Source organism: Balaenoptera musculus, chromosome 3, assembly GCF_009873245.2.
Source record: "Balaenoptera musculus isolate JJ_BM4_2016_0621 chromosome 3, mBalMus1.pri.v3, whole genome shotgun sequence".
NCBI lineage: Eukaryota > Metazoa > Chordata > Mammalia > Artiodactyla > Balaenopteridae > Balaenoptera > Balaenoptera musculus.
This window is the reverse complement of record NC_045787.1, coordinates 115,982,659-115,997,613: the sequence shown is the minus strand read 5'-3', so window position 1 is coordinate 115,997,613 and position 14,955 is coordinate 115,982,659. Positions and strand designations below refer to the sequence as shown.

The 14,955-nt window shown below is 44.2% G+C and overlaps 1 protein-coding gene across 3 annotated transcripts in view; it reads left to right on the top strand.

Moving 5' to 3' along the window:
- The first annotated feature begins 26 nt into the window (after positions 1-26).
- The window catches only part of NRG2 (neuregulin 2), a 182,091-nt gene continuing 167,162 nt past the window's right edge, over positions 27-14,955 (top strand). For all 3 annotated transcript variants that reach the window (XM_036848886.1, XM_036848884.1, XM_036848885.1), the window contains exon 1: positions 27-1,058. In XM_036848886.1, coding sequence (XP_036704781.1) covers positions 365-1,058 — 694 coding nt within the window. In that variant the 5' untranslated portion in view covers positions 27-364. The remainder of the gene's footprint in view (positions 1,059-14,955) is intronic.

Sequence of the window (14,955 nt, the reverse complement as noted above, 5' to 3'; positions counted from 1 at the left end):
CCTGCGGGCCCTGAAGCCGGGCAGTAAAGCAGCGCAGTCCCAAGCTTCCCCTGCAGAAGCCGCGCTCCCCACTCGGTTCGGGGATAGAGGGGGCGCGAGAGAGCAAGTGGGCGGACGTCCCATCCTCCGCATCCACCTCCAGGTCCTGGCGCGCAGGGTGGGAGCGCTGCGCGCCTCCGCGCTGCGCATCGCGGCCCGCTTGCCGCCTGCCCCCTGCCCTAGCTGGGCCGCCTCCCCGGGCTGCCGGTGGAGGGCTACAAGGCGCTAACGTTACGCTGTTTCCGGTTTTCCAGCGGGCTCTGGTTTCCCCTCCCAAGGCGGCGGCGGCGGCGGAGCGGCGGAGCCCCCCAAATGGCCTGGCCAGATGCGGCAGGTTTGCTGCTCAGCGCTGCCGCCGCCGCCACTGGAGAAGGCTCGGTGCAGCAGCTACAGCGACAGCAGCAGCAGCGAGAGGAGCAGCAGCGGCAGCAGCGGCGGCGAGAGCAGCAGCAGCAGGAGCAGCAGCAGCGACAGCAACAGCGGCATCTCTCGTCCCGCTGCGCCCCCAGAGCCGCGGCCGTCGCAACAGCCGCAGCCCCGCAGCCCCGCAGCCCGGAGAGCCGCCGCCCGCTCGCGAGCCGCAGCCGCCGGCGGCATGAGGCGCGACCCGGCCCCCGGCTTCTCTATGCTGCTCTTTGGTGTGTCGCTCGCCTGCTACTCGCCTAGCCTCAAGTCGGTGCAGGACCAGGCGTACAAGGCACCCGTGGTGGTGGAGGGCAAGGTACAGGGGCTGGCCCCGGCCGGCGGCTCCAGCTCCAACAGCACCCGTGAGCCGCCCGCCTCGGGTCGGGTGGCACTGGTGAAGGTGCTGGACAAGTGGCCGCTCCGGAGCGGGGGACTGCAGCGCGAGCAGGTGATCAGCGTGGGCTCCTGTGCGCCGCTCGAAAGGAACCAGCGCTACATCTTTTTCCTGGAGCCCACGGAGCAGCCCTTAGTCTTTAAGACAGCCTTTGCCCCTCTTGACACCAACGGCAAAAACCTCAAGAAAGAGGTGGGCAAGATCCTGTGCACTGACTGCGGTGAGTCGCCCCCTCCCTCTGCTAGAGGAAGGGGGGAGGGGCGAAGCGGTGGAGAATGGGGGTGGGGCGGGAGGTGCTGCAGGTGCCCAGGCCTGGCAGCGCCCCGGCCGGCCGCTGGGGGGTGGGGCCGCCCCTGTGCAGGGCGTTTGGCATGGTGGGTGAGGGTGTTGGGCTGGGGAGAAGGAGGATCAGGCTCAAAGTGTGCCAGGGGTGGGGGCGGGGGGACGCGCTGGCCTGTGCCAGCAGGGATCTGCGGCTGATGTATGGCATGTGGGGCTGGAAAGCTGCCATCATAGCCCAGTAGCGGCAGGAAAAACGGAGAGGTCCTGGTGTTGCTGGCCCGAGGCTCAGTGAGTCAGGAGTGACCCTCGGAGGCCTTGCCCGCTCTGCTCCCACGGGCCTGCCTTGCCCAGGCTGGCAGGGTCTGCAGGAGCAGCTGGGCAGATTCCCAGGCTGTGAAGGCCTCCGCTTACAAGTTCTCCTAGGGAATCATGGCCCCCGCCCCCTCCTTCCTCTCCTGGGCTCCCGGCTCAGCTCATCCACACCGCTGGCGCAGGCAGAGTTGGGACTTTTTCTGCTACTGTTTTCTGTCCCCCATGTGGCTCAGGGTTTTTTTCTGCATCGTGATTGCCTGTCTTTGCTAAGCTGGTAGCACAGCCCTCTCTTAACCTCCACGACTAGTGAGCAGACACCTCTTTTGGCTGTTTCAGGGAGATCTTCCTAGGTCTGTTTATTGTTATGACGGTGAAATAGAGTAACTTCTGCTGAATGCTGTAAGTTCAGCTCTGACATCTCACCAGCAGGATGTGTTGACTGCACATCTCATCTTCATGGTGTTGGGTGCTGAACAGGAATGCAGGTGATTAGAAACAAAACACTGAAATCTGTAGATCTGTGCAGCTGGGAATGGAGGTCTCCAATGTCAAAAGTCAAAGAAATGTCAGTTTAAGATCTTTTTTTTCTTGTCCCTGAATCCAGTACTTACTTCTCAGTAAGATATTTCGAACCAAATTGTACCCAGACTGGAGTGTTTGGTGTTAGCTTGTCTTGTGCTTATTCATATTGGGGTTTCATTTTATCCCCAAAGTCTGGATTTGGTGTTTGCAGTGTGACTCTGAGCTGTGTAATCACTGAATTGTGACAGATGTCCTGGTCTGTCATAGAAGTTGGTGTGTTTACTAGTTTACCAACAGATTCTGGGTAGTATAAATAGGCTTTGAGTAGCAAAGAATGTGTACAGCCTGTAGGAAGTTTTGCTGCCCTCATCTTTCTAGATCAATGCCTTTGACTTTTGGAAGCTTCCCTTCTACCCCACGTCCCCCGCCCCCTCCCCGCCCCTGTCCTTCAGGAGACGAATTTTAGTTTAGTGGTGGGAGTATATCTAGGTATTATGTTAAACTGTGATCACTTTAATCAGAAGACTCTTGCAGTGTCTTAATAAGAAGAAAGAAACTTTGGTGATAACAGCAGTTTATCTCTCTGACATTGTTCTGAGGAATATTGTTGACTGCTCTTTAATGTTGGTTTTATGCTCTGAAATGTTTGATGATGACAAATTGAGACCAGTTAAGAATTTCTAATTTTTTATTGTGTTAAGCATTTTGTCTGAGATCCCTTGGGGAGCTGTGGAACTGTATTGTGCACTGGGAAATAGATAGTAAAAACATTTATTGAACCTTATCCAAGGACAGCTTCTGTTTTGGTTTTCAGTGAGTTGTTCCTGAATGTGCATCGTGCACATTGCCACATAATCCCTAGTCTGGTCCACTGAGCCCCAATGGTCGTCGTCCCCTGTCTTCCTCCTCCTTTCCTCCTTCCTCCATCAATTCTACCTTGTTTGTTTTAGTGAGTGTTTAATAGCTTAATAGCTGAATGTGGAGATCATGAAAGATCTGGGGTTCAGAAATATAGTCTGCTTTTAGGTTGTGGTCATCTCATATTATGAACATAGCATGTGCAATATAGTTCTCAAAAAGATAAATTTAGGACTGCAATCACTGCTAACGAGAAGGCCCTCATACATCACAAATTATCAGGGGGCAGGAAAGTATATGGGAGTAAACATTTTAGAGTGCAAAAATTTTTGCTTTGAATTGATAGTATATAGATACAGGTCAGTTTGGGGGCTTTATCTAAGGGGATTAGAAATTAAAGGACATTTTTGTGAGAGGAAACTTGTGGAACTGGTGATAATATGACAGAAGAGCATAAACTGCATTTTCTTATTTTCTACAATGTGGTTGAAGAAAACATGCACTAGTAATGGTATATTAAATAAGGAAACAAATCTTCCTAACTAACCACGACACCTTCCTTGTGCTCAGCAGGAAATAACTAACAAATTTATTTTCTGTTTTCTATCTCTAAAAAAAGCCCTCTGGGCCACAGGGTCATTGGGAACATTTTCTCCTTGGAGCAGATCTGCCCATTGCAAAATAGGGAAACTGGCACCTGGAAACTGTCATCATGGCCTTTATATTGAGCAACTGTGGTTAAATTGTTACTTTATTTAGCCATTTTCAGCTCTGAGCCTGTCTGGGTTCTGAGAGGTATGGTTCCTAGGGAGATTGTCCAGAAAGCTGTGTTTTGGTGGGCCAGGACTTTGGGATAAGGTACCATACAGAGAGATAAAGGTCTTCATAAATGGCTAATTTTACCACAACTATGAAATGTTGACTTGTAGCCTGTTAAGTCCTTCTGGAATAGCAATATCTGCCAGAGGGGCATTTTTATAGATCTAATGTGTATCATTCATGCCAAATTACTACCTCTGGTGGTAAAGAGTGGAGTAAAATCTTTGAATTTCTCAGAAGATTACATACTTGGAGGTGTTTTCTGTGCCTTCTGAGGAAAGAACAGGAAAAAGATTTGAAAAGGACTCTCAGGGACTAGCAACTCTGTACAATGCTATAAAAGCATCCTGTTCTGCAAATAGTCCTACATTTTTAATGATGGTTGCATATATTTTGGTTTAATCACACTCTATCATTTGCTTTCCTATATGTGTATGGTTTTTAAATTGTTTCCTTATTGAATAGACACAATATATATCTTTTTTTTTTTTGTTAAAGAAAGATCATTCTTCCTTTGGGACTTTATGATTTGCCTTTTTCTTCCAGCGTATAGTGTACTTTGTTGTTAAAGCTAGAAAAGGTGTATTCCTGGGGGACTTTATGTTCTTTAGGATAGTTTTAAATTAATGTGGCACCCAGATTCACATATTAGAGCAAGGTGGTTCACAAAATTCAGTATAGCAAAAGCGACTGCATATTTTTAAAGTGCTGTTTATTTAAAGAATCTTTTCTTCCCCAGCCAGCTGGAAACCCAGCTGTGCTGCAGCTTGAAGATGGGAAAGTGAAACTAGATTAGAAACTGACCAGTCCTAGTGGTGAGGACAGGCTTGATTATAGATTTAGGGGTAGAATTACCATCACAATGTCATTATTTCTTTCAGTGGCTGCTTTCCTCAGCAGACTGGGATTCTTGGGGGCAGGAACCATATCTTATCTTTGAGGTCTTTCTCCTACCTCTCCTGCCCTTCAATGTTTGGTACTGCCCGTGGCTTACAGAGGGATTCTCATAAGTGTCTTTTGAATGGATGAAGTCAAGTGAAGTTCAAAAAGCAAGCCTCCAGATTAATACTAAAACAATCTTAACTCTCCTATCTGTGACACCAAGTCCTGTGCTGAAAAGCTGAGTTCGATGATAGCCCTTACCTGTCGCTATGGGAACCTTTTTTTCTGAAGGAGTCGTAATCAACTAGAGTACTTAACCACAATGTGCTTAATCATTGTGCTGATTAGTGTTAATGGGATTTGAGCAGTGGAGAATCTAGGTCTTGTTGGAGAAGACCCTCTTTTTTTTTTTTTGGAAGGCAGGTTATCACACCCCCCCATGTTTAAACAAAATGAGATAACTATCAACTTGAATTAACAAAAGGTTTGGGAGCTAGAGAGGGTGTTATATTAACTAGCTAGGTGACTAACTTCTTGGTCCCAAGGCTCTTAACCATCTTCTATTATCTAGGACTTTTTGTTTGTTTGTTTGTTTGGCTACGTTGGGTCTTTGTTGCTGCGCGGGCTTTCTCTAGTTGCGGCGAGCGAGGGCTACTCTACGTTGTGGTGCTCGGGCTTCTCGTTGCGGTGGCTTCTCTTGTTGTGGAGCATGGGCTCCACGCGCGCGGGCTTCGGTAGTTGCGGCTCGTGGGCTCTAGAGCGCAGGCTCAGTAGTTGCGGCGCATGGGCTTAGTTCCTCCGCGGCATGTGGGATCTTCCCCGGACTAGGGCTGGAACCTGTCTCCCCTGCATTGGTAGACGGATTCTTAACCACTGCGCCACCAGGGAAGTCCCTATCTAGGACACTTTAATTTCATTTCCTAATAGCAAATATGTCATTAATTTTTTCCTTTATAAAGTTGTATTTATATTTTTGAATACGTAACACTTTCATATGGTTCAAAACTTAGAAAGTACATAAGAATAAACGGTGAAAAGTCTTCTTCTTACCCCTGTCCTCAGCTACCCAGCTCTTAGGCAATTATAACATATTCTTGAAATGTGTATTTCTCTAAAAGCAAAATGTTTTTCAAAGTAGTCTTTTTTTTTTTTTCTTAACAGATGGAGAACGTTAATTTTGTCATTAAGCCAATATTATGGTAAATTCTTCCCGAGTAGTGTGTGTGTGTGTGTGTGTGTGTGTGTGTATATATATATATATATATATATATATATATATATATATATATATTTAAACCTAATCCAAGATCTTAACCAGTATCCTACCTTACAAATATAACCCTAGAGTGAGGAATAAAAATACCAACTTATTTTTCAGATACTTTGCCATTAAGAAGTTTTCTGACAGTGAATTTTGTGAGTCTTAATTGGGATGCTCAAAGGAGAGATCCGAAGGTTTGTCACTGAGCTTTAGGGCTGCAGTTCTGCCCATACAGCAGTTCCCACTACTTACACTCTTGGTAGGTAATCTCACAATAGCATCCATGTGGGAAATCACATGATCCCATATATGGGAAGAGAAAACTCCACAGTGCATGATTGCTTTGATTCTCATTTAGAAACCAAAGACCCCAGTTGCTGATGAAGAGGTTGATTTTGATCATATTCACGTATAGCTGGTATGACTCCAGGGGGAATTAGCCACTTGAATACTACTTTGAAGTATGTTTAAGGTAACTGATTTGAACATAGTGTTAAAATTTCAGAGGGTCAAGGAATTGCCATTTGGATAAGTAGGGGAAAGCAAATATGCAAATCTAAACAGTGGGACGTCTTAACCCTCTAAAGCCTGTTGGTTTAGTGGCATATGGCAATTTTGAACATTGATTTGGAAAAGGAATGATCTCACTATCAATGAAGTTTCCCCTGTGCAGTCTTTGACACTCGTTCTTGGGTCTTTCTTTTCAGGGTCTGAAGTGTTGTTAGTATAATTTACATCAAAGGTAAAAGAAATTTCCCTCCAAATTTTGAGTTCGGATGGATGTGTGTGAAATGGGGATTTTTGTCCTACTTGTTTCCCGTGAGTTAACCCTCCCCACTTACTTATTGGAATTCGTACATAGAGATAAACCCAGTTTGTGAATTTCAAGAGATGATATAGGGAGCTCTTTAGAAAACTGAGAAAAGTATTGAATTGAGCAGTGGATGTGCTAAATTATGACGTTTGAAAAAATGACTGTCTTGTGTGAAATTCAAGTAGATTCCTTTAAAAACAACAGTACACACAAATGAATCTTGGTGAGTGATGTTTCAAGCAAGCCTGTAGGAACTGAAGCAAACCTGGAGGATGATTAAAAGGCTTTAGGATGACATGAAAGAGGACATGCTGTACCCAGGCAAAGAGCTGGGAAGCTTTTGCCAATCTGGGGTCAAAAGACAGAGATTCCACCCTTGACTGAGATCATTTGCTGCTAATCAGCTGTGATGTTTTTGATAATTATGAAATGAGGTTGAGTTAAGGAGCCTTCTTGCTCTGGCTGGTTGCTGCTGGCGGAGTGTGGCATGCAAGCTCCATTCTACAGTAACATTCCCTTCCTGCTTTGTACATGCAGTGAGATCCAAATAGCCTCTCCAGGGACCTTCTCTGGGACAGAGCCTGTAGCTCTTCTCTGTGCCTCAGCTCAGAACCTGATTGTGCTGCTTGCCTCCTGGGGTGGGGCTGGAGGTAGTTAACATTCCATTTGCCCTTGCAGATGTTTCCAGAGTAGCAGAGGCACAGGTATCCTAGAGAGTTTCCTTATTCTACTAGCAACACAGACCCCCAAGATGTGATGTTCAGGTTACTTTTTATTCTCTCTTAGGAAGCAGAATCTTTAATGGTTCTTTTTTTCCTTCAGTGATTTCCTGCTTTGTGCTTAGGACACTGGCTTCCCTCTCCTCCTTCCCTCCCTCGTCTGTTTATACAGACTGAGGATCTGTCTTTGTCCTTTAGGCTGGGATGTTTTACTTGGTCTTGATCTTGATATTGGTCCAACTAACAGAAGCCAAGCTGAACTAACATTCCTCAGAATTAAATAAAAGGAAGGTTACCACATGGCTAAATACCTGGTCCAACCATGGGAAAGTCAGGACATCATTAACTTGATTGGGACAGTGATGCAATTTGGTATCCCAGAGGTTGTATTACTAAAAGAGCTTTCTTTCATTTCCATCTTTCAAATGTTTGCTTCAACAAATGTGCTCTGTGTAAAGAACTAGGTACTTTAGGGGAATTGCATCAGACAGTCCCTGTCACCAAGGAGCTTACAATCTAGAAGTACAAAGATATAACAGGAATTCAATCTAGAGTATGACAAATGCCATAAGATATACCAACATAGTGCTTTTGGGAGGAGGGGGAAGAGTCATAAAAGAAAGAAAGATCTAGTTAGAGGATTAAAGAAAGTTTCTTGGAGAAGCAGTTTGAGATGGGATTCTAATAGTCAGAGATAGATGAGGTAGAGGTGGTTTAGGGATAGAGATGAACTGATTGATTAAATCAATTCCATGCAGACAGAGCAGCATTCTCAGTAGCCGAGGAACATGTTTGTAGTATACAAAATAACCAGGATGAAAGGAGCAAATGGGCAAAGGTCCTAGAGGGGTAAATTAGGATGATATTCCCACCCATCTTGAGTGCTAGACTGATGAGTTTATTTGTAATTATGTAAGTAGTATTTGAAGGCTTCAGTTAAAAGCAGCTCAATAACGTGTTGTAGTTTTCAGTGAATGGGTCACATATTTTGTTAAATTTATTCCTTAGTACTTCTTGTTTTCTGGATGCTTTTGTAAATGGTATTTTTATTTAATTTTGTTTTCCACTTATTCATTGCTAGTATATAGAAAGATAATTGTTAAAATATTGGCTTTGTATCCTGTATTTGTTATTCACTTATTCATTTCAGTAACATTTTTGGGGTAGATCTCTTAAGGATTTTTTTTCTATGTACATGACTGTATTGTCAGTGAAAAAAAAGACAGTTTTACTTTTTCCTTTCTAATCTGTTTGCCTTTATTGCCTTTATTTTTTTCTTGCCTTATTCCACTGGCTGGAACTGCCCAGTACAATGTTGAATAAGAGTAGTGAAAATGAGCATCCCTGGGGGAAAGAATTTAGACTTTCACTATTAAGTATGATGTTAGCTGAAGGTTTTTCATAGATGCTCTTCCTTTAAAAAAAAAAAAAGTCTGCTAAATATAGTGTAATGACTAAGAGTTTGTGCTCTACAGCCAGATGAACCTGGGTTTGGAAACCATTTTCTAACTGGATGATGTTGGGCAAATTACTTTCTGTATCTTCGTTTCCTACAAATGGGGATAGTTATAGCACTTAATAGGATTGCTATGAGTATTAAATGAGATAATGCATGTAAAATAATTAATACAGCACCTGCTCAATAAGTGTTATTAACAAAATCTTATTAACTTAGACCAATGTGAGCAGGAAGACTAGTAAGTGAAAATATTAAGTTCTGGAGGACTGGAGGCAGACAAGGGGAGAAATTTTTACTGAAAACTGTATTATGTGTGTGGTATAATTGTAGGGAAGCCCATGTGAGTCCAGGGTATGAATGCTGGTCCTATGGAGGTCCCAAGTAGGCTACAAATCTTGATGTGTCCATGAGTCTGTGTTAGTCAATTTTTTGAGAAGCCCACAGATAGAAACTGCTTTTCTCTGTTTCACAAATGGGAGGACTAAGACTCAAACTTCAAAATGACCATTTCAAAATTTCATCATGCTTGTGGGGTCAACCAAGGGTCCACATTCTGGAGTCCTGCCAGGTCTGCTTTTTTACTTCGGCAGGTCTTATCTTACATTGTATTGTTGTTAGGAGGAGTTGCTGAAAGTCACTGGAAAATGGCTGAAAGCATCCTTTCTTCTTTCAAAGAAAGAAGGTCCCTGACTCATCCTGCTTTGATTTGGGGGTTTCCAGAGTTGGGGGTGGTTTCACACTGAATCATTCATACTCTTTCCTTGTTTCTGCACTGGGTTGGGATGGGTCTGGTGGCTGCCCAGGGTCAGAGGGGTACAGGTATGGGCATGTAACAGGTGGCATTTTGGGAATTTGTGGGGTTTAATTTTAATTAATTAATTGATGTGTGGTACCCATTGGAAGTATGAAACTTTGCTCCTTAAATGTTTATAGGACAAAGACTCTGCTTTGAGTCCTTCCTCTAAATATTTGTTGGGTATTATTACGCCTCAGATCCTGGACTGGTCACACATCCCTGACCTTAGGAAGTATTGTTTTTTCTTATTCTTAGACTTTTAGTATTTATGGCCTGTATCACTTATATGACACATCATTTAATGCCATGCACTGCTAATTGTCTTTTGATGGGTCAGTGTGTTAGCTCCTTCACCTGATTGTAAGATCTTTGGGGCCTGAAACTTAAAATATGTTTCAGTAAATATTTGACTACTGGCTATTGCCAAGTAAGGGAAAAGTGAGACCTTTGCTTTCTCTAAAGACCATTTTGTCCTAGACAAATTTCGAGATTCCTCAAATGACAGCTCAGGCTTAAGGACTAGACCAACCATGGAAAATGTCTTCAGACATTTAGGTAAAGGGCAGAATTTTGCTTCTCAGTTATGTTTCAGGTTTTTTTTTTTTTTTTTCTTGATAGTCCATAGTTTCTTCATTTTCTTGCAAGTAATTTTCTGTTCTTGAGTTTTAGAATTATCTCTAGGTGGTTTTCCTCATACATGTCAATATTTTGGCTTGTGTTTCATTCCTATCTTTTAATTAGTTCGCATTCTGCAAAATTCTCCATTTTCACTTGCCATACAAGCTTTTTGGTTATTCCCCATTCTGGTTTCTCACTGGAATGGTCAGTTGGACTCTCTTACTCTGGCCTGTTCATGCTTCAGGCTGAATACCTTAAAGAGGTAAGAGGTATGACCAGGCATCTTCTGTAGTAAGCTGAGATCACAAATTAGGAGTGGTTGTACCTTTTTGCCTATAGGCAGCTTGGGGGCTTCTGGAAGCCAGTACTGGTTCTTAGATCATTCTTTTCTTCTGAAAGGGTAGGGAGTAGAAACCTAATATTTCTTCACATCTCTCTTTTAGTATGTTCATTCTTTTGTCATTGCCTTGAAATGAGGCATTTTTCTGCCATGTCTCCTTGGCTGAATTATTGGGTGGGGATGGGAGGGGCCTCTCCAGAGGAAGTTCTCTTCTAGCCCAGGGCTCCTAAGGGCCCCTAGTCATAACCTTGCAGAAGGTTGTGGCCCTCAGCTTCAGCGAGTCAGAGTTCCTTTCACTGGTGCCTGTGGCCATACATGAAATCTCAGTACAGCACTTCACCATGTTGCTTAGGCCAGTAATGAATTTCACAAGCACAACCCAATTGATGGCTCTCCTCTGGAGTAACTTTATATGACTTTAGAGAAGAGAGTTTATTTACCAGTCAGGACGGAACAGGTAGATTAAGTAGGTGATCTGTTGTGTCTGAATTCCTGTCTCTGAGTGAGAAATAAAATAACAGCAGGGCTGCATATAGTGCAACTTTCCCGACATTGTCATTGGTTGATTGAATTTCAGAGAAGAATAATAACAAAAAGAAGAAGAATGTTTTTAAAAGGAAGAAAGAAGACTCAGACCACGACATGACTTATTTGTCACAGAATGAAACCAAGGCCCACAAGTGAAGATTTTTTTTTCAAAGGACACTGGGGTTTCCAAAGGCAGCCTGTCTGACTGCTCACTCTTAGATGGTTTCCTTTTCACAGTCTGTTCAGGTGGGTTTCTCTTCTGAGACCCTCTTACCTGGGGCTCCACCCCTCCCACCTTATCCCATCTAGCTCCTACCTTTCTACTTAGGCCTGCTGTCATACTTGCTTGCATCATAAATGTAACAGCCATCCCTCAGCCCCTGTTCCCAAGAACCAGAGAAGTTTCCAGAAATTTCTAGTACAAAGTTCCCAATCCTTCCTTGGACTTTAGGTCTGATGGACCTAGTGGGAAAATAGGAACAAGGCAAGAGATAGGTACCTACGTGGGTGGGACTATAGCCAACAAATTGGGCTAAATTTTTCTCAGGTCTGGTTCTTTTAGACAAAATATGGGGTTTTCCCAAGAACACTTCTCCTATATTTCTAGGTTTCATTTTCAAGAGGAAATGCTTTCTCCAAAAAGGCTAGTAACATTCACTGGCCTTTTAGTAACACGTACATTAAATTGTCTTGGCCAAGTACTGACAGTAATCCCTTTCAGATGGCACCTCTGGGGCTCGGCCCAAGTGATTCTGGCCAATACTGGGCCAGGCTCCACTGGATGTGGAGCCAGGTAGTATACTCTGGGCAGAACAAGACATCACCACCTCTGAGAGAAACTCCTTGCTGCTGGGAAAGAATCTAATTTGTAGGTTGAAGGGAGGCACATGGGTGGCCCCCAGTTTGGGACTTGGCTGTCTTTGTTTCTCAGTATGTAAATCATCTGAGTAGGTTTCCACTGTGCGTGGTATGCACTCAGCTAACTGAGAGGGCAAATGGGAGCTGGAGCTGAGACTGGTTCCCTTGGGAATACTGTTGTCACCTCTGCCGATTTTACCCCAGCTTCTACCTTTGCCCACACATAATGTGGGCTTTGTGCTTCTTCTGTGTGGTGTCACAGCCTCAGGGCCTCTGGTGAAGGGTCTGCACTAGGCCCAGAGCTTGTTGTACAGAAGTACGAATTAAAGGCATTGGTTTAAGATTAGTTCTGTGAAGGGATCACTTGAAACTTTAGTGCTGTATCTGAAAGAAAACATCAAATTGATAAAGGGTCCCAGTGGGTTTGATGGTCTTCATTGGGCCAAGGTCACGAACCATATATATATTTTTAAAATTTATTTATTTTTGGCTGTGTTGGGTCTTCGTTGCTGCTCCACGGGCTTTCTCTAGTTGTGGGGAGCAGGGGCTACTCTTCGTTGCGGTGCACGGGCCTCTCATTGTGGTGGCTTCTCTTGTTGCAGAGCACAGGCTCTAGGTGCACGGGCTTCAGTAGGTGTGGCACTCAGGCTCAGTAATTGTGGCTCATGGGCTCTAGAGCACAGGCTCAGTAGTTGTGGTGCACAGGCTTCGTTGCTCCACGGCATGTGGGATCTTCCCGGATAGGGCTCGAACCCGTGTCCCCTGAATCGGCAGGAGGATTCTTAACCACTGCGCCACCAGGGAAGTCCCACGAACCATATATATATATATTTTTTAATAAAGTTATTTATTTATTTTTGGCTGTATTGGGTCTTCGTTTCTGTGCGAGGGCTTTCTCTAGTTGTGGCGTGCGGGGGCCACTCTTCATCGCGGTGCGCGGGCCTCTCACCATCGCGGCCTCTCTTGCTGCGGAGCACAAGCTCCAGACGCACAGGCTCAGTAGTTGTGGCTCACGGGCCTAGTTGCTCCGCGGCATGTGGGATCCTCCCAGACCAGGGCTCGAACCCGTGTCCCCTGCATTAGCAGGCAGATTCTCAACCACTGCGCCACCAGGGAAGCCCAACCATATTTTTTAAAGGAAGTATAAGAGTTTAGTTTTCTCATCTCTGAAGTTAAGTAGCAGCTTCATAATTCCAGAGTAGGGGTGAGCGTTGCACTTGAAAGAGGAAGAGTAGAAAAGGCCAGTAGTGCTGCTCTGTCTACGTGAGTCGGGGGTAATCCAATGGATGTTACTCTCCATTCTATGGTTCAAAGATTCCTTTCTTTGAAAGAGTTTGTTACTGACAACTGTGAGTTTGGGGCAGAGGTCATGGTTGGCTTGCAGTTGACCTGTTCAACCTTAAAGACTGAAGCTGGTTCGTGGATCCTGCCATGAGTTCCTCCAGTATGTTGTAGGTGTAGTGTTTGGTTCTTTCCCCTCCCGCTTCCTTCTCAGGTCCTTCCATCATTGGCTCTTCTTTTCAGCCTCTTGTAAAGGGTACAATTTTTAATGGATTGTCCTTGGTTCTCTTCTCAACTTACATAATCTGTTTTGAATTTTCAACTCTACATAGCATAGTGGTTAAGGCTGCATGCTCTGGAGCCAACTTTGAAGAGTGAATCTTGGTTCTATGGCTTATTAGCTGTATAACCTTGGGCAGATTGACCATTTTGTGTCTCAGGTTCCTCAACTGTAAAATGGGGCTAATTATAATACCTACCTCATAGCATTGTGATAAGGATTCAGTGAGTTACTCCTTGTAAAGTGCTTAGAACAGTGCCTGCTTGTAGAAAACATTCAATGAAGACTAGCTGCAATTACTATTATTGTCATGTCTATTGTTAGTTGAAAGAGAATGGCTTTGGATTCAGACTGATATTAAAATCCTGACTCTTCCTTACTAGCTATGTGAACTTGGGAAAAGTCCCTTAATTTTTCCAAGTCCCGGTTTCCAACTGCCCATGGCACATTGTTTCAGTTATCCATTGCAGCGTAACAAACCACCCCAAAATATAGTGGCTTCAAATAGCAATCATTGTATGTTATTATCGCTCACAGTTTGGAGATTGACTGGGCTCAGCTAGGAGGTTTAGTATCTCTCATGTAGTTTTTGGCCAGATGGTAGCTGAGCAGTCGAACAGTAGATGAGACTGGGTTATTTCTAAGTTTCCTCTCTGACGTGTCTGGCATTTGATGCTGGCTGGTTCTCATCTGGGAGCTTAGCTGGGACTGAGGGCCAGAGACCAACCTTGCCTGGGTTTCCTCACAACATGGTGGCAAGGTCCATGAGTGAGCATAAGAGAGCTCCAGGCAAAAGCTGTATTGTCTTTTATGATCTAACCTCAGAAGTCACTAGCATCACTTCCACCGCGTTCTGTTTCTCAGAAGAGAGTTACTAAGGCTTGACCGGATGCAAATGGAGCAGAATTAGACTCTACCTCTCAATGGACGGATTGTCAAAGAATTTGTAGACCTGTTTTGAAACAATTACAGTCTGCCCTCTGATCACAAATTATTTATATTCCTTGCACATGAAAAATACACTCATCCTGGTCATTGCATTCAAATTCCAATGTATACTTACTTATTAAAAAAAAAAAATACACTCATCCTCAGCCAAGACCCTCCTCCCTCCAAAAAGTCTCATCTATATGGCCTCAGGCTCAGGCTCAAGAGCCAGGGATTCATCATCTAAATTAGGTCTGGGTACAGATGAGGCTCCTCTCATGCGGTTCCTTGGAGACAGCAACTCAAATGCTGTTCCTCTTGACCTGAAGGCTGTCAACGAAAGAGACAAGTCATCTGCCCTCCACCTCCCCCACCCCCCAACCCCCATACAATGCTGGAATAGACATAGGATAACTGCTACAGATGCCCCCTTTTAAAAACTGGTAATGCTTGAACACTCTAAAATGACTTTATTATTTTTTACTTAAAATTTTGAAATTTAAAATAAGTTGATCTATAAGAAAGTCGCAAAAATAGTACAAAGAATCCTCTTTCCCCAGC